General features: G+C 32.1%; 1 protein-coding gene across 1 annotated transcript in view; it reads right to left on the bottom strand.

The window, feature by feature from the left end:
- The window catches only part of LOC120416153 (nuclear pore complex protein Nup88), a 159,187-nt gene that overhangs the window by 32,992 nt on the left and 105,904 nt on the right, over positions 1-20,291 (bottom strand). Inside the window, exon 3 of the mRNA XM_039577831.2 lies at positions 395-520. Coding sequence (XP_039433765.1) covers positions 395-520 — 126 coding nt within the window. The remainder of the gene's footprint in view (positions 1-394; positions 521-20,291) is intronic.

Genomic DNA, 20,291 nt, shown 5'->3' with positions numbered 1-20,291 from the left:
GGTTCTCCTCTTTTTCGTGTCGTCTGAGCCTTGGAACTGGATCAGAGGCGGTATTATTGAAAACGACGGCGACCACGGTGTTGACCGCGGTCGGACGGGTTTTTGAGGTTAGGTCAACCGTGACAGACTAGACGGAGTAGCCTAGCCCTAGCCCAAGCCCAACCCAGCAGGAACTGCTCTTCCCTGGGAGTAATGAGAAAATGAGGACCTAGGCTTTTCATGCTGGTTAGAGAGCAAACAAGTCTTGTCGCATACGAGAGGACACAAACCGTAATAGTCCTGGCGCGGGAATGTATCTTATAAATTAACACGACCCCCAGAGTGAATGATCCTAGCGGCTCAAAACCGAAAAACCTCGCTGACGAGGGTGTTGAGTAAACGACAAAAACCGTACCGAATCGAGTTGTCCGAAAGCAGGGCCAGGATGTGGGAGTCGGTGGGCGAGGCCGGATGCCACCGAATCTGCAGGATCTCCAGATTGGCGTTCTCGTTGAAAAGGTGCTCGTCCAGGTTGTAGGAGCTGAAAAGAAAGAGTGAAATTCCTTATGAGGTCTTCAAAATGTCATAAACCTTCAGTTTTAAAATCAGCTCCATCTGTCGCTAATCGAAAGTTCGTGTCTTTTCCTAAAATCGCCCAAGAAAATGCACAAAATGACGATAGGCCCCACACAGGACCTTACCGCAATCACAAACAACAATCCCCTCCCAACCTCCCATTTTCCGTTTTTCTCTGATCTCATAAAGTTGGGTCGGAAAAGCGCGAAAAACCACACACACCTTCCCCGTGATGTTTGCCCTCTTCTAAACGACGGGGCGTTTGCAATGCAACTACTCACGGTTACAATTAGCCGCGCGCACTCATCGGCGGAGAGGCCTACCGTTCTACCTGGAAGCTGTTTCAGGCCTTGCTAGCGCGAAAAACCGACCCAATTCATATTTGCACTCCCGATTCGGTTCAGAGCGCGGCCGGGGGAGGCAGCCTAAATAGCGCCGCGCACACAAATCCTTACATTTGGTTGCGTTGAGCGTTGGAAGCACACGCGGCAGCAGGGTGAGAACTGTTTAAAAAATCTACTTTGAGAAAATAGCTCGATAAATTCACAATTTAGCTAACTTAAAAAAAAACAGACATTAATTTCCTTCTATAGCGACGTAGCTCGGTTGGCACGTCGACGGATTTTTTTTCTCTCCGGTTTGAATGATTTTTTTACTAAAGAAGAGTTAAAATATTGAGACTGATTTTAGTCTATCCTTTCCAAAATATTCGAAAATTTTCTCTCGATAATCTTGTAATTTTTGTAAGGCCGCTGCACATATTTTTCAAAGTTTATGTCGCCCCCCTTCAAAATTGGTCCGAAAAATCAGGGGACAAAAAAAAAATTTTTCAAAAATCTTCAAAATTTTAATGAAAATAGAAGTCAAATCAACTTAGAACAATCTAAAACGCATTTTTCTGCATTGATAATCATATTGAGCATGTTTTAGCTGCATTAAAAGTATTTTAAATTTTTATGAAATTCCAATGTACAGCACCACAAAACTTTTTTTTTTGCAAAGAAAAAAAAATTTCGTCAATGCTTAGGTATTTTAGAAATTATGATTGCAAAACAACTGGGCAGGTGTAAAATGCATTTTTAAACACTTTGTTCATTCAAATGTTGAACCATGGCTCGTTAATTCAATGTTTAAACTTTTTTATTTTTTTTTGTAATTTTTGTAATTTTTATAATTTTTGTAATTTTTGTAATTTTTGTAATTTTTGTAATTTTTGTAATTTTTGTAATTTTTGTAATTTTTGTAATTTTTGTAATTTTTGTAATTTTTGTAATTTTTGTAATTTTTGTAATTTTTGTAATTTTTGTAATTTTTGTAATTTTTGTAATTTTTGTAATTTTTGTAATTTTTGTAATTTTTGTAATTTTTGTAATTTTTGTAATTTTTGTAATTTTTGTAATTTTTGTAATTTTTGTAATTTTTGTAATTTTTGTAATTTTTGTAATTTTTGTAATTTTTGTAATTTTTGTAATTTTTGTAATTTTTATAATTTTTGTAATTTTTGTAATTTTTGTAATTTTTGTAATTTTTGTATTTTTTGTAATTTTTGTTTTTTTTTAATTTTTGTAGTTTTTGTATTTTTTGTAATTTTAGTAATTTTAGTAATTTTAGTAATTTTAGTAATTTTTGTATTTTTTTGTAATTTTTTAATTTTTGTATTTTTTGTAATTTTTGTAATTTTTGTAATTTTTGTAATTTTTGTAATTTTTGTAATTTTTGTAATTTTTGTATTTTTTGTAATTTTTGTAATTTTTGTAATTTTTTTAATTTTTGTATTTTTTGTAATTTTTGTAATTTTTGTAATTTTTGTAATTTTTGTAATTTTTGTAATTTTTGTAATTTTTGTAATTTTTGTAATTTTTGTAATTTTTGTAATTTTGTTAATTTTTGTAATTTTTGTAATTTTTGTAATTTTTGTAATTTTTGTAATTTTTGTAATTTTTGTAATTTTTGTAATTTTTGTAATTTTTGTAATTTTTGTAATTTTTGTAATTTTTGTAATTTTTGTAATTTTTGTAATTTTTGTAATTTTGTAATTTTTGTAATTTTTGTTATTTTTGTAATTTTTGTAATTTTTGTAATTTTTGTAATTTTTGTAATTTTTGTAATTTTCGTAATTTTTGTAATTTTTGTAATTTTTAATTTTTGTAATTTTTGTAATTTTTGTAATTTTTTTGTTATTTTTGTAATTTTTGTAATTTTTGCAATTTTTGTAATTTTTGTAATTTTTGTTATTTTTGTAATTTTTGTTATTTTTGTTATTTTTGTAATTTTTGTAATTTTTGTAATTTTTGTAATTTTTGTAATTTTTGTATTTTTTTTTGTAATTTTTGTAATTTTTGTATTTTTTTTTGTAATTTTTGTAATTTTTGTAATTTTTGTAATTTTTGTAATTTTTGTAATTTTTGTAATTTTTGTAATTTTTGTAATTTTTGTAATTTTTGTAATTTTTGTAATTTTTGTAATTTTTGTAATTTTTGTAATTTTTGTAATTTTTGTAATTTTTGTAATTTTTGTAATTTTTGTAATTCAGTTTAGATGCCATTCAATTACTCGAATGTTTAGGTTCGAGTAGAAATCTTGACATAGAGACCGCCAAGACCTATGGTTTTCAATGGCATCTTCTCGTTTTCAGCTAAAATTTATAATAAGTCCAATGTGGAAAAACTTATGAAATCACAAGATTCTTAAAAAAAACCTGTTCATCCAAATTTTGAAAAAGAGCGAAAGAGCCGGAAATGAGCGGCTCCTGAAAAGAGCGATTTGCCCTCCTCTATTATTATTAGGTAACGTTAAATTCTTTCATTTTAATAATTTTGCTTGATGCAAAATTAGATATTTTCAAACTCTGAAAAATATTTGTTTTGAAACCAAACCAAATAATGCACCAAACCAGAATATTTGAAAATATTTTTTTAATTTTATGAGTAATTTTTTTTCTTCATTTTTTTCATATTCTTTTATTTTCTTTCATTTTCTTTCATTTTTGTCATTTTTGTCATTTTTGTCATTTTTGTAATTTTTGTAATTTTTGTAATTTTTGTCATTTTTGTCATTTTTGTCATTTTTGTCATTTTTGTCATTTTTGTCATTTTTTTCATTTTTGTCATTTTTGTCATTTTTGTCATTTTTGTCATTTTTGTCATTTTTGTCATTTTTGTCATTTTTGTCATTTTTGTAATTTTTGTAATTTTTGTAATTTTTGTAATTTTTGTAATTTTTGTAATTTTTGTCTTTTTTGTCATTTTTGTCATTTTTGTCATTTTTGTCATTTTTGTAATTTTTGTCATTTTTGCCATTTTTGTCACTTTTTTCATTTTTGTCATTTTTGTCATTTTGTTATTTTTGTATTTTTGTACTTTTGTTTTATTGTGTCTTAAAAAACCTCTCCATAACATCGCAGCTCGTCCAAGGATAGGGGATGATGAGGGTAATTTAAGATGCTTCACTTTTTTAAGATTATAAGGTAAATTCTCCACGGTATCCTCAAGCATGTTTCGCTTTGAGTTAGAAGGATTGTGGACCGTGTAAAATTACGAACCTTTTCAAAATATTTTTGTTAAAAATTTTAGGACAAAACATTTTAGTAGTAAATGCAACAATTTGTATTAGCAAGTAGTCACCCTGCCACCAACGCCAGACCCAAAAACCCCAAACCCTTTGGAGACGATGACGATTTCGGTTGCGGTTCCGTGGCGCGAGAATGTAAGTCCACGTATGTGTGTGTGCGTGTGTGTATTTGGGTCCTTGGGTGTCGGCAGGCGATTGCCCAAATGTACAAGCTATGTTAACCCGGCAAAAAGCATCCAACATCTCCAACGTTGGTAGCAAATAACACAATCGACTAGCATCCGCGGGAAAAGTGGAGTCACTTTCGTCCCTTTTTGCCCCACCCCTTCAGCGGTGCCAAAGGATTATAGCGGCGCGCAATGTTTATAGATTTCTATTTACATTTAAATTTCTAAATTAATTTGAAGAAAATGCAAAATACATGTTGGAAATTCCGGAAACTTTTCGATTTATTTGTGTGTTTCATTCGGGCAAGCGTGGGTGTTTGGCTTTTTTCGGGGGGTGTGGAAAAAGGAGTTGTTTGCTAGCCGCGCGGGAAAGTTCATAATTTTCTGGATCTCGGGGGATGCGGAGCTGAGTTTTCTGGGAACGAGAACGGCGGAAAAATAAGTCGTATGTGTGTATAGGTATCGAGGGTAAATACAACCAAGTTTGAGAAGACTGGGTTAGAGTGGGAGAATTGTGCAAAGTTGAACCGCTGTGGTACGGATTAATATTAGCCGACTTATTTATGTACATGGACTTACGCGATTTCGAGGAAGTTGTTCTCGTTCGTTAAATAGAGAACAGGAAATACAGTAATTAAGTTGGATTATTTTTAGTTTAGTCTTTCAGTTTGATATAATTTCGTAATAATTTTGAATGATGGAATTTCTGTTTTTAGTTTTTTTAAAGAAGGGAAGCTTTTTTTTATTTTCTCTTCCAACGCCATTCCGTTTGTTTATGGCATAACAACTTTGCAAAAAGAATATTGTCCAAAAAATCGCATTTTTTGCAATTTTATTTTTATTTTTATTGTATTTTTTGATTTGGATGAAACTTTGTGTGTACTTTTTTTAACCACAGAACACATTTTGCATCATTAGTTCTATCATACAAGTCTCCTTCCAATTTGGCAGCTGATCAATTAAGTTGTAGATATGTGAATACAAAGAGACGAGTTGTTCCTTTTAATTCCGCTATATATTTTAATATCTTGACAGATACGTATTTCGTCTACTACTTGCAGACTTCATCAGTGTTCTGTTCTCGACGACGACGTTCTCGAAGTCGAGAACAGAACACTGATGAAGTCTGCAAGTAGTAGACGAAATACGTATCTGTCAAGATATTAAAATATATAGCGGAATTAAAAGGAACAACTCGTCTCTTTGTATTCACAGTAATGCATTCTGCTAAAACGCTCAACCAAACCACAATTGTAGATATGGCTGAGGACATCTCAGAAAATAATAGTTACACTTATAAAACGCCATTTTTTAAACTCGGCTTTTGCAAAAAAAAAGATTTTTGCAAAATAATATCTTTTGAAAAAAAAAAAAAAAAATTGCGGCAAATTGAAGGACCATAAACTGAAAAGTATTTCGGAATGCATTTTTCTGCGTTGATGATAATTTTTAGCATAATTGAACTTTTTTTTTATTGTGAAATTGTTGAAAACTGTTATCAACAAAAAAAATATGTTCAAAACCAAGATATTTAAATAACTGTACTGGTATGTAATGCAATTCATATTTTTTTTAAATGGAGATGTTGATCCTATGGATTGTTTTTTACATTTTTATTTTATTAAAAAAATCATGTAAATAAATTATTGGAACATATTTTTTGAATACAGTCCACACTCGATTATCCGGAGCCTCATTTATCCGAAGTTCGATTATTCTAAGGTTTGTATGGGATTTCGGATAATCGAATCACAAACAATATTTTTTTCGTATTTTTTTTTTCTTACTTTTAACATCAAACTTGAGTTCTGCGACCTCATTTTAGTCAAATTTGAATGATTGATTAATTATAAAATTTAAAAATGCATGTTTTCAATATTTCAGCACCGCCATCTTGGATTAAAACATTCTAAATCACTTCATTTATCATTTAAGCTCAACAATAAAAAAATAATACAACCATTTTTTTCCATGTTTCGATTATCCGAAGTGAAATTTGGCCAAGGCCTTCGGATAATCGAGTCTGAACGGTTCAGGGAATATTGAATGAAAGAACTGGTACAATCCAAATTTTTGATAGAAGCCGACGTTTTTTGTTTGAAAATATTGAATGTTCAGTTTTATATTCGAGAAACAAACATTTGTGATATTTTTTTTAATAGGCTGAACAAATTAAATTGAATTATTTGTTATAGAGAAATTCTCAACGAAATCGGTATATTTTCTTCAATTTTAATTTTTGTATTTTTTAATCCAGCTGAAACTTTTTTGGTGCCTTCGGTATGCCCAAAGAAGCAATTTTGCATCATTAGTTTGTCCATATAATTTTCCATACAAATTTGGCAGCTGTCCATACAAAAATGATGCATGAAAATTCAAAAATCAGTATCTTTTGAAGGAATTTTTTGATCGATTTGGTGTCTTCGGCAAAGTTGTAGGTATGGATACGGACTACACTGGAAAAAAAGATACACGGTAAAAATTTGTGATTTTTTATTTAACTTTTTGTCACTAAAACTTGATTTGCAAAAAACACTATTTTTTTTGAGGACATCAAATGCCAACTTTTCAGAAATTTCCAGGTTGTGCAAAAAATCTTTGACCGAGTTATGAATTTTTGAATCAATACTGATTTTTAAAAAAAATCGAAATATTGATCGCAAAAAATTTTCAACTTCATTTTTCGATGTAAAATCAAATTTGCAACCAAAAAGTACTTTAGTGAAATTTTGATAAAGTGCACCGTTTTCAAGTTAAATCCAGTCTTAGGTGAATTTTTGAAAATGGTCGCAGTTTTTAATTTTTTAAAATTAATGCACATGTTTGCCCACTTTTGAAAAACATATTTTTGAAAAGCAGAGAAAATTCTCTATATATGGTGTTTTTGAACTTTGTTGATATGTCCCTTAGATGCTGAGATACTGTCATGCCAAGGTTTAAAAACAGGAAAATTGATGTTTTCTAAGTCTCACCCAAACAACTCACCATTTTCTAATGTCGATATCTCAGCAACTAATGGTCTGTTTTTCAATATTAAAATATGAAACATTTGTAAAATTTTCCGATCTTTTCGAAAAAAAATATTTTCAGAATTTTTAAACCAAGACTAACATTTTAAAGGGGCATAATTTTGAATGTTTGGATTATGTTTCAATCATAATCGTTGATTTTTCAGCTGAAAAATAGGGTCAATCTATCTAATGGTTTGTAAATCAACAAGTAAATTATTAAAAAATGAAATAAAATGATTTTAGCTTTGCAGGATTATTGCACGTTCGAAAATTTGTATTCAGCATTTGCACTTCTTAAAGAAGAAAAATGCTAATTCCCATTACGAATTCCACAACCACGCAGAGTCCTCCGCGTTCATCAACCAAACTACTGTTTTCGATGTTGGCTCTGCTCTGACTGGCTGCCGTTTACCTATAAGTACAAACACCGAACTAATTACGCTCTGTTTTAAATAATCCAATAATAATCATAAAAATTACATTTACATATTTTAATAAAAATCCAAAATTTGCTGACATCGACACCCACCTCGGCGAAGAAGCCCGGTGGCAAAAATCACGCAATTATAACCCAACCATCGTTGTCTTCTACTTCTTCTTGGTGGTGCTCGGTTAATGAATGTGTACGGCCACCTTCAGAAGGGGGTGAAAGTGATGCTGCGCCAGAGCGAGATAGAGTGCCAATATCATAAAAAGAGTTGCGAAACGTCTTTCGCTCATTTTTACGCCAGGTAAATTTGGGTGATTTTCCCCTCCTCTCTGGAAAGAGGGGGTGGCGAAACACGGGGAAAAAGTCAAGGAGGAAAATATCATCGACAAGCAGCACGCAAAGCACGAATCTTGATACCGAAATGAATTTTAATACTTTTATAAAGTTTTTAAATTAACACTTTCACTCTGTGGAAGTGGAGCCGTCGTCGTCGTCGTCGTCGAGGGCTTCGTGGTTGGTTGATTGGTGTGGTTTTCCCTGTCGGCACCTCCACTCTCCAGAGGGGGGAAGGGGGACTTGAATCAATATCACTCGTTTTTTCTTTGCTTTTTTTCCGTGGAGGTGGAGCTAACCTTTGCTTGCGTCAACCTTTTGCCAGGAATCTGAAAGGACCTCCTGACGATGATGAGGCTGCTGCTGAGAGGTACATTTTTGAGCCGTGTTTGATCCTCTCGGCGTTGGCGCTTCTTTACGCGCTCTGATTATGCAGTTTGGAATAATTTTCACATTTTCGGAATGTTTTTCGCGCTATACAGAGATTCTCTCCTGTTCAACGGTTGTTTCGTATTATCAAAAGTTTGACGATCCAGTTTTTAGTAACCTGAACTGATTTTACACACTAGAATATTATAATAAAATTGCTCTATTGTTTTATCATAATTACGATCAGGAATCAAATAGTTCACTTAACATAAATTTTAGTTTTATTATCTCAATCAGAGACACAAGTATGTTAAGTCCCAGATATAAAAAAATATATTCTGTTCAAAAATGTAAAAATCCGTTTCGATGTTCGAATAACTTTGCTAACTTTTTTTAAGGTAAAAAAACGGATATTTAAAAAAACTTAGCTAATTTTGATTGAAAAATATTTTTCTCCATTTTTTATTAGTTTCAGACATTCTAGCAAGTTTGGGAGATTTTTAAAGCCGAATAATTTCGAAATAAGAGATAATAAATTAAGTTTGACAAATATTCAGGGTTGTTAAAATATCAAAATATCAGCTCTCAGCAACTACAATTATCTCGCCTGAATATTCATGCCTCAAATACAACAGCTCTTCTCTCTTCATTGAAACTCTCAGCGCCGAACATAGCCGAACACGTTTTCGTGTTTACCCACTCGCGATTGACATTTTCCTTTTCTCTCTCATTGCCGCTTCCACGATCATGCTACCGCAACAGCGTTTAACCACAAAAGCCGCCACAAAACCAATTTCGCAAACGCAGTTTAACAGGACGTCATGCGTGGTCGGCTCCTAATCGCCATCTCGCGTTCTCTCATTGCAGTTTTCGGAGAGATTGAGAGACTCAGCGGTGAGAGCGCATAGTCGAGGAAAAGGGGAGGAGTGATAGAGAGAGAATGACATCGCTGGGAATCACGAGACACAAGAAGAGATCTCACAAGCTACAGTGACGGCCGCTATACTCTCGGATATTTTTGGTGCAGAGATAATCTATTGATAGCTTTTTTATCACTCATTTGCAACACTGCAAATATTTAAGGAAAAAAAATGATTATTAGTGAGACTGTGTATCTAAAAATATTTTTAACGGATATTTTATCATTATTTCTAAACATGTTTTATAATCGACAAAAAAACACATAATAGTAGTTTAAGTAAAAAGTTGTAAAAAGAAGATTTTTTTTGCGATTCCGAAAAACGCCCTTTACACAGAATTTTGAACTAAATGTCCGTTAAAAATCAAAACATCCAAAAACAAAATATTACTTTTCAATACTAGTGCTGAAATGTCTTACTTTTCAGCACCCATTTTGCAAATTCATTTTTGTTAATTTCGTTGAACTTTTAAATTATTTTTATTAAAGCGTCTCATTTGGCTTAACCCAAATATTTTTTTTTAAATATGCATTATATTTTTGGATTCAGGTTTTGTTCCAATGTTTTTAGATGATGATTTTATTGAAAAAACTTCCATTTTTGAAAATATTAGTAAGCAACATTTTCAAACCCAGGTGTCATCTGTTTTCTTGAAGATTTTTATAAAACATAAAATATTACAGAATAAAAATAACAACCATAAATGATTCGGTATACAAATTTTTTGATTGATACATTTTGAATCATGATTTGAATATTTTTCTAAAACAATGGATTGTTTGCAATTTTTGGATATGTTATGGAAAATATTAAAAGGATCACGGATCACAAAAAAAACAAATTTGAGCGTTTCGGTTCCGAGACCATCAAATAAGCACCTGAAAAATCCATAGGACTTTTTCAAATATTCAGCTTGTTTTTTCGGACCACAACATATTTGACATTAATAGCCCAACTAATTAACTTTCTTTTAAAACGTAACGCACTTCAAAATATAAAAATTTTGATTTTTGAGACTGCTGATCGGAAAAAGACGTTAGGTAAATTTGAGCGTTTCGGTTCCGAGACCATCAAATAAGCACCTGAAAAATCCATAGGACTTTTTCAAATATTCAGCTTGTTTTTTCGGACCACAACATATTTGACATTAATAGCCCAACTAATTAACTTTCTTTTAAAACGTAACGCATTTCAAAATATAAAAATTTTGATTTTTGAGACTGCTGATCGGAAAAAGACGTTAGGTATTTTTTTTTTCATAATTTCAATGACATTTTGATTTTTTTTTGAAAAAAGCATATCTATAATAATGTATACAAAATATTGCTATACATTTTAGTTCAATTTTTTAAAGATCGTGAAATTTTACGATCTCACGAAATTTTTGTTTTCAAATCAACCCCAAACATTTAAAAAGGGTATTTTTTTTAACCATTTAGCAATTCTCTACCAAAACCGGAAATGGATTTTATTTGTATTTTTTGATTTGGCTCAAACTTTGTGAGGGACTTCCCTATGACCAAATAAGCTATTTTGCGTCATTGGTTAACCCATACAAGTCTTCATACAATTTTGGCTGCTGTTCATACAAAAATTGTATGTAAATATTCAAACAGCTGTAACTTTTGAGTGAAATTTCTGATCAATTTGGTGTCTTCAGCAAAATTGTAGGTGTTGTTGAGCACTTTTGAGAAAAAAATAGGCACACGGAAAAAAAAATTTGTAATGCAACATTGAATTTGCAATTGGAAAGTACTTTACAGATTTTTTGATAAAGGGCTCTGTTTTCAAGATATAGCCACCGAAAGTTTGATTTTAGTGAAATATTTGCAGTTTTTCAATTTAGAAAAATAGTGACCATGAGTGACCATTTTCAAAAATATTTTTTTTGAAAAGTTCAGAAAATTTGCTATAAAATTGTCTAAGAGACATTGAACATTGGACCTCGGGTTGCTGAGATAGAGCCGCTTTAAGAAAAGGAAACACGAAAATTGAAGTTTTCTTAATCTCACCAAAACAACCCACCATTTTCTAATGTCGATATCTCAGCAACTAATGGTCCGATTTTTAATGTCAAAGCATGAAACATTCGTGAAATTTTGCGATCTATTCGAAAAAAATATTTTGAATTTTTTTAAATCAAGACTATAATTTAGAGCGTCCAATTTCCCGTCCCGGGAAAAAAATTCCCGGGAATTCCCGGGATTTCCCGGATAAAAATATTTCCCGTTTCCCGGGAAATATGTAAATTTCCCGGGAATTCCCGAAATACATGCGGAAGTATACATTTGCCTGCCTTTTTTGGCGCCAATGTTTTGAAAATTCATATAAAAAATTATAATTACATAACCTGATTTGGTTTTATTCACTTCAATCTGCTGTTCATATTGAACTACCCAAGTAACATTATTTGTCACCGATGCTTAATCCAGACAAGTTTGAAACAAACAAAATGAGTAGATACGACTAATGTGTAACCTTTGGCGTGACTGAAAAAGCGCAATTTGGAAGCTGATTTGAAACATCTTTCAAGTTAAGAAATTTGTTGAAAAAATGTTGTCAAAATGTTTCGATTAAGTTGCCAAAATAAGAAATTTTGTAAAGTTGTACCAGGTATGTTATGTTTAAGTTGCAGCAATTTTATGTTAACACGTTGATTTCAGTGTTTACTTGAAGTTAAGTTATTCTGTCAGATATTTCTGCCCCTCAACAAATGCAAAACATATTTAGGAATATTGATGTCTCAATTATGTTTTTGCTGATGATGAAAAAAATTACAAGTTCGAAAATGGTTTTCATTCCTTCTTCGGAACAGTATTTTATTATGGTAGTTATAATGGTCATTAAACATCTGATTCAACTGCGAATTAACTTTCTTCGAACGAAATTTAATTATGCTTTAAATTTTTTTACGGGCCTTATTTTTTAAGGATATTTTGCCTTGAAAAATATTTCAAATTGCTGCAAAATAAATGCTAATGATTTTTCATCTATAAATACGTCAGATAGTCAGAAGAAAACCTCAAGCATTGAATAATGTAATTCATTTCAAACCAAACTTAATCAGTTTAATTGCATAGTTCTGATACAATTTAATTTGCAATCATCAAAAAATTACAAGAATGAAAGAAACAGCATGGTCTCCATCGAAAACAGGGTCAAATCGAGGCATCAATTTAAAAAAATATAGCAAAATAATTGTCTATCTAAACTGACACATTTAATTAATCGATTATATTTTCTATGCACAAAGAAATTTTGAATTGAAAGTATTTACAATTAGATTAGAAATAATTAAATATATTCAACCAATTTTAAACCAATTTAACCTTCAGAGACATATTTTTGATCATTATTAGTCTGTGTATCTTTAAATTCCGAAAATTATGAAGACTTCATACTAAAAGTATTTTCTACAGTATTTCAAAGTAAAAAAACATTCGGATTGCATGACAAAATCATTATCGTACATCTTAACACGACCCTTGATACGACCCTGCTGTTTGACATTTTTGCCAAGTTTCAGTTTGTTGCATTTTTGTTGAGATAAAGTTTTTGGAGCATCTCAACAAATGTTTTGTTATGTTGCAAACAAGTGTTCACATTTTGTCCGTCTGTAGCGGGAAGTGTCAACATGCCAAACGTTTTGGGTTAGTTGTGTTGAGCAGTTCATGTTTTCGTTAGATTAAAAATGATTTGTGTCGTGCAGACTGAAAAAAGAAAGAATTGCCGACCGGAAATGACTATCACGCAGCTTTCGCCAGTAAATCCGCTAGACACTTTGGATTGTAGGTCTTTTGAAAGCGCATTGTTGGGCACAAAAACGTATAAAAACACTTTTTTATGTTCCGGTGGTCGATCCCCCAATTCTGGAGATCTTCTCTGGGTTAGGTTTGAGGGAAATCTGCAGGCTCGTAATCGTCAGACTAATTTTGCAATGCATCGATGTCGGAATCTATTGCAGACGTCAGGCTGAATCAGGGGTTGGGATGAATCCATCCGCTAGTCATTGAAGGTTTTGGTTTCTGTATGCTGTTCAATGGGGTCTGTATTTATGTTTACCAGTTTCGCCTTTTTAATACGCTACATTTCGCTGGTTCTTATGCCAGATTTCGGAATTCGAAAGCGATTGTGGACCATTCTTTTTCTTCAAAGTCCGCACTAGTTTTTACTCGTCGGACATAAACTAAATGAATCAAAACAATCACGCATTACGTAAATTTGTTTGGCTAATGAATGTTACCGCTACATATTCACAACATAGTTCTTACTAAATAAAAACAATCGGAAAGTTGTCAAGTTGTTACAAAAATAACTTAATGATAACAAAATATGTTACAACTCATAAGCTTTTTCAGTTTCCCAGAAGGCAAGGAGAAGGTCAAAGACACTCATTATATTTTGTTTCAAATTAGTTGTCAATAAGTGTCACCCACAAAATCCAAATGGTTGTAACAAATGAAACTTTTTTACGCCCCTGATATAACAAAGTTTGGACTTAGCCATTTGAAACATGTTTCGCGATGCTACTTGGGTAATCAGTTTGTCTGTTAATTTCATATCAAGGTTGAATGCAGATAGTATTTATTTTTGAAGCATTCATAACTAGGAATATTGTTTGCTTATATGTTGGGCAACAACAATTTCGCTATTATTTTGACAAGGTTTCATCTATAAAGTATGAATAGTATGGATGACGCCCAACCTATTTAAACGATTTTTTTTTGTTATATCATTTGAAAATAAGATATTTACCTCTTCCGGCCAAGATCAAAATTGAAATTTGTTCAGCATTTTTGTTTACCTTGAATTTTTCAAAAAGGGTTATGCTAGAAGAATTTGTTTAAAATATTTCGAGAAATTGTAATTTGAAGATATAAATTAATGATGCACGTGATCTTCCAAGGACGTTAGAGGGTTTATTATGAAAAAAAATGTCGTTTAATGTCAACCACTTTTACACTTTGTAAATTATTTTACTCTAATTAATTTATTAGGCCATATAACCATTTACCTAAAATCATACAATAAATCAAACCATGAAAAATCATAAAAAAACGAAAATGAAATTTATCAAAGAATGCAACCAAATTTCAAGAACTCGCTTCAAATATCTGAAAATTTTGAGTTGTGATTGTTTTTTTTTTTCTTTTCAGCTTTATGGTCACTGAGACAAATTTAAAAGCAATTTTATGGTTGTAGAGCATAGATTTTCACTGTCCACTTTGATTAAAAAATACTTCTCAACATTTTTTTTACTTGATACGATTTGAAAGGCAGCATTAACAATTATAATTTTCATATATTTTCTCAAAGTTGCTTGATTTTTTACAAGCAATCAAGCCATTAATTGACCCTCACACTCATTTTGACCATTAAAGTTACTGTTCTATACAATTTTGTTGCAAAATGTTGAGCAGAAACAGGATCTGAATAATTTTCGTTAAATTTCAAATTTCCCGGGAATTCCCGGGATTTCCCGGGAAATTTGTTGAAAATTTCCCGTTTCCCGGGAATTATGTAACCCCGGGAAATTGGACGCTCTACTATAATTTTAAATGGGCGTAATATTCAATGTTTGGCCCTTTTAAAATGTTAGTCTTGATTTAAAAATTTTGAAAATATTTTGTTTCGAAAGGATCGGAAAATTTCACAAATGTTTCACATTGTTACATTGAAAATCAGACCATTAGTTTCTGAGATATCGTCATTAGAAAATAATGGGTTTTTATAGCAAATTTTCTGAACTATTCAAAAACAATATTTCTGCAAATATCTCACTAAAATCAAACTTTCGGTGGCTATATCTTGAAAACAGAGCTCTTTATTTAAAAATCTGTAAAATACTTTTCGATTCCAAATTGAATTTTGCATGAAAAAATAATGTCAAACTTGTTTTTGCATGAATCTTCGATTTTTTTCCAAAAATCACTATTTTTTCAAAAAATCATAACTCGGCGGCAGATTTTTTGACCATGTTTCTTTATGGCTAAAAAGTTGCGGATTTTGTCCCCTAAAACATATAAAAAAATTTCGAAAATCAAAAAATACGTATTTTGGGAAATTGAGTTTTAGTGAAAAAAATCTGCAAAAAAAATTTCCGTGATCCTTTTTTTTTTCTCAAAAGTCCTCAACAATACCTACAACTTTGCCCAAGACACCAAATCGATCAGAAAATTCACTCAAAAGTTACAGCTGTTTGAATATTTACATTCCATTTTTGTATGGACAGCTGCCAAAATTGTATGAAGACTTGTATGGGTGAACCAATGAAGCAAAATGGCTTGTTTGGTCATAGGGAATGCCCCCACAAAGTTTGAGCCAAATAAAAAAATACAAATAAAATCCATTTCCGGTTTTGGTAGAGAATTACTCATGTGCTGAAGAGTCTAACTTTGTAGCATTGATTTGATTGCTTAAAAGTGCTCTAAAATTGTTTCAGCTCCTTCGGAGATATGATTTTTTGAATTATGTTATTTTTTGCGAAAATCGATGGAACACGTATTTTTTTTGACCACCCTATTTCGGATAAGAGCACACTAATCGTCAAGCAAAAACATGGGGTCTTATTATTTATTTTGGCCAAGAAACTCACATGCCAAATTTGAGCCAAGTCAGAGTACTTTTGACTTGGATACTTCCTGTTTGACGTGGAATCGCTGTTTAAATAAAAACAGCTTAGCATTTTTTTTATCTCAAAGCAATTTTATATACAAAAAAAACCTTTTTGTTTGTCATATAATTTATGTTTGTTTTCATTTTGTTATTTATTATTTATTTTATTTTTAATTATTGATTTAAAAAAATAGTGACCAAATATGATTTTTAACATTCTTTGTTTGTTTCTGTTATACGTTTTCAGGCAAAAACCTTTAAAGTTCTTAAATCTTGTCAAGCATTTCCATACTTTTGTTTTCAAAATGTGTATGCATTGTATTATTATACTGAAATGTTCATCAGTCATAGCATTTTTCCGTACCTCCCCCAGCTTAATTGAATCTGATAGTGTGTTGTTCTTTCGGGTTGAGAACATCCCAAATATTAGATGGGTAGATTGTCACAAAGTTTTTTGTCTCCCCCCGCCATCAGTAATAAGACATTACCACTTGACATCGCTTTGATGACGGTTAAAAATTTCGCCATGTGGGGGGAGTAAAACCTCCCGACAAAAAAAATCCACAAGCACAAGTTTTTGTTTTCCGCTGCTGGCTGTCAAATAATTACCCATCTTCTCATTCTTGCTTGGGGGAGGGGGAGAAAAACTCGCGAAAGGGCAAAGTTTTTCTTCGCATGCATGAAATATGTAAGTGATCTCATTGCTACTGCTTGAACCTGAACCCTCTCTTGTTCATCAGACAATTCCACAGGCAGCATCTTCTCATCATCATTGCATCTGCCGCGCGCGTGCAAAGATTAAAAGGATCCTGGCTCTCTCTCGGATGTACAAAGCAAACATCCTGCCAATTCTGGGCTGATGTGTGGAAAAAGAAAATTTTCCTTTCGCATTTCTTTATCGTCGTCGTCGTTGCCGTGTAAATTTTGCTCCCTTCTCAGATTCTTGGGTGAAATTTCAATTGTTTGAAAAATTTTCCAACGTGGCGACGTGAGACGGGTTGACTTCCGTTTTGACGAAAAAGTTTACTGTTTAGCGTTTTTTCCTCCAAGAAGGAAAACTTGGCTGCACTGCAAATTACTCGCTTAGTTGGCAGCACAGCGGAAGAGCAAATATTTCCAGGACAAATATTTCCTTTCTTCTTGTTTGGGGGGTTTGGGGCACAATGGATTAATGACTGTTTTTTTGCATGAATATTCATCGCCGGTAATGATCGCGCTTTCGCGAACGGGGAAACCAGTGCAGAAATAACAATCGGTTTTAATTGATATGCAATTGAATTCGAACTCGGTGAAGCAAAAAAAAAATCTTCCTCGGAAGCATCGATTTTCGCTCTCTCCGGTTGCACTAATAGGAAAATATGAATATTAATGAATCGTTGCTATCCTTTCCTTTCGGGGCGCTATCGTTTCCGAATGATAATTTGAATTGAATAACAACGCGAATGCTTTTAATTTTATGCAGTCGCGAATCGATTTTGTTCCAGTTTTCCAGACTCTTTCACCCATCGGAGAAGGTCAATGAAGATGAAATGTTTTTAATTGTCGCTGGTTTAAATTATTCTTGGATGCCGTTCCAACGAGATATCTGTCACTGAAGATTTTATTTTAAAGCCATTCAAAATTAATCAACGCAAAACATCAAGAATTTCCGCCAACACCCATTCTCATTAGCCCAAATTGCCACATTTTTCGCCGGCAAAACAACACCAACGATTATTGCCATCAATTTTCCCTGAAAAACCGCGCCACAGTCATTAATAAGTGCGTGCCAACCTGGGCTGTTTTCCGTCGAGAGTTCGGCTGTCGAAGCGATGATAAGCTTAACACCACCATCACTGCTCAGCCAAGTAAAATCCACGTTGATGGGTGACAATTAAAATTTACAACTATTCTCCGCTGCTGGCATTTGTTTCTGTTCTGGTGATGGTTGGTTGGCCCATTAAACGAAAACTGACTGACTGACTCACACAGGGGAGAACACTTTCGCGAAGCGTTGAAATGATAATTGCCGTGGTACTTTTGACACCTCTCCTCGCTGTGATGTTCGAAGTTTTGGTATCTTGATTGGCAAGGGGTTTTTTTGGAAGAAAAAATCTTCTAAAATTGATAGTATGTGAGCTCAACCCAAACCACCTAACCGAAGTTATTTTGCACAAAAATAATTATTACACCTTCAAACCTTTTTTAATCCCAAATAATGAGCCAGTATTTTCGATAAGAATACAGAAAATCAAATAAAACCTATATTTTTCCCCCATAGAAAAGGATCAAAACGAAGAAAATGATTGGACAAAAATATCAGTAAATTTAAACATCCTTTTTTTCCTAATTTCACAATTTTAATTGAAAAAACTGGTACAATCTATTGTAAACTATTTATAATCAGGGTGGCAACTCATATCCTATTTTCTGATTCCAAACTTTTTATTGACTTTTCAAAAAAAAAAAAAAAAAAATTTCTTATTCTATGAATAATTGCAAATCAACAACTGTTTGGAAAAAAGTGAAAATTAACCATAGAACAAAATTTCTTAAAAATCGAAAGATTTTTTTTGTTGAAATTCAAACCTAATACTACATTTATAAAAATGCTTTACCTATTGATCATGGGTTTCCTATGCAGATAGGACCTAATGAAAATTTACTCTAGAATTCATTCGTTAATTTTTGACAGTTAAAATCTGGGTGCAGAATAGTGGTTCGCAAAACGGCCTCAATTTAGAACTGTCAAAGCGGAACCAATTTACTGTTCGCAAAATGATAGCAAGAAGTGGCAAGTATTGTGTTCGATCTATAATTTATTTTGAGGAATAAAAAAAGTTGATGGCGTCGAGCTTTTGAGGTATTCAAAGTCAACATATTTTATAAAAAAACGGATATTTTAAGAAGAGGGATGAAATCGCGATTGACATAATTCGTCGCTAACATTTCAATAAGCGCTATGTCTCACGTAAAACCAATGTTAATGACTCGTTTTGAAATATTAGCGAAGAATTATCAATAACTATGAATGGCACCTGCCAAATACTATTGAATAATCTTACTCCGATATTATCACTACCATTAAAAGATACATAATCTCGGAACTTCTATTCGGTTGCTCTTCTGATTTACAAAATTCCACCCACTTCTGACATAATTTTTCATCTAGTGGAAAGCAAATAGGCATCTTTTGGCCGCCCATCGTTTAGACTACAAACAAAAAAAGTGCGATGCACTTAATTTTTTAGCGAAAACTTTAACATTAACAGATCCAAAAAGTTTCGAAACAATTCACATGAGCAGCAAAAAATATGTCACGCTTGAGCTTGAGCATAGCCTTCTACTTTGTTTATGTTTACAGCTGTAGCGCAGTTGTATTAGTGGGGAGCAATGGGGAGTTTTCGAAAATCACGTTACGCATTCTGTCTATTCAGCACCCAGGTTGAAATGTTTTAAGAGTTTGGTTAAACATTTGGGTCAAAATAAAAAATAATAATTTAAAATTCATCTAATTTTACTGTGGAGCAATTCTCTACCAAAACCGGAAATGGATTTTATTTGATTTTTTTGATTTGGCTCAAACTTTGTGGGGGCCTTCCCTATGACCAAATAAACTATTTTGTGTGATTGGTTCATCCATACAAGTCTCCATACAATTTTGGCTGCTGTCCATACAAAAATTGTATGTAAATATTCAAACAGCTGTAACTTTTGAGTGAATTTTCTTATCAATTTGGTGTCTTCGGCAAAGTTATAGGTATTGTTGAGGACTTTTGAGAAAAAAATAGATACACGGAAAAAAATATTTGCAGATTTTTAATCAACTTTTTTTTCACTAAAACTCAATTTCCCAAAATACGTAGTTTTTGATTTTCGAGATTTTTTTATATGTTTGAGGGGACAAAAATCCACAACTTTTGAGCCATAGAGTCAACAAATCTCCGCCGAGTTATGAATTTTTGAGAAAATAGTGAAATGGTTTATGCAAAAACAAGTTTGACATTATTTTTAATGCAAAAATGAATTTGCAATCGAAAAGTACTTTACAGATTTTTAGATTTTTATAGCCACCGAAAGTTTGATTTTAGCGAAATATTTGCAGTTTTTCAATTTTTAAAAATAGGGACCACGAGTGACCATTTCTAAAAATATTTTTTTTGAAAAGTTCAAAAAATTTGCTATAAAATTGACAGACAACACTGCCAAACAGGGTTACCAGGTCAAAATTAGTAAAATCTGGCAAAATATCAATTGAAAATCTGGAAAAAATCTGGAAAAAGGGTAAGAGGATATGAATTTATTCAAATGTTTGAAGAATTCGAATGGTTGAACTGTTTTT

The sequence above is a fragment of the Culex pipiens genome, chromosome 3 (assembly GCF_016801865.2).
Source record: "Culex pipiens pallens isolate TS chromosome 3, TS_CPP_V2, whole genome shotgun sequence".
NCBI lineage: Eukaryota > Metazoa > Arthropoda > Insecta > Diptera > Culicidae > Culex > Culex pipiens.
This window is presented reverse-complemented; position numbering and strand designations above follow the sequence as displayed.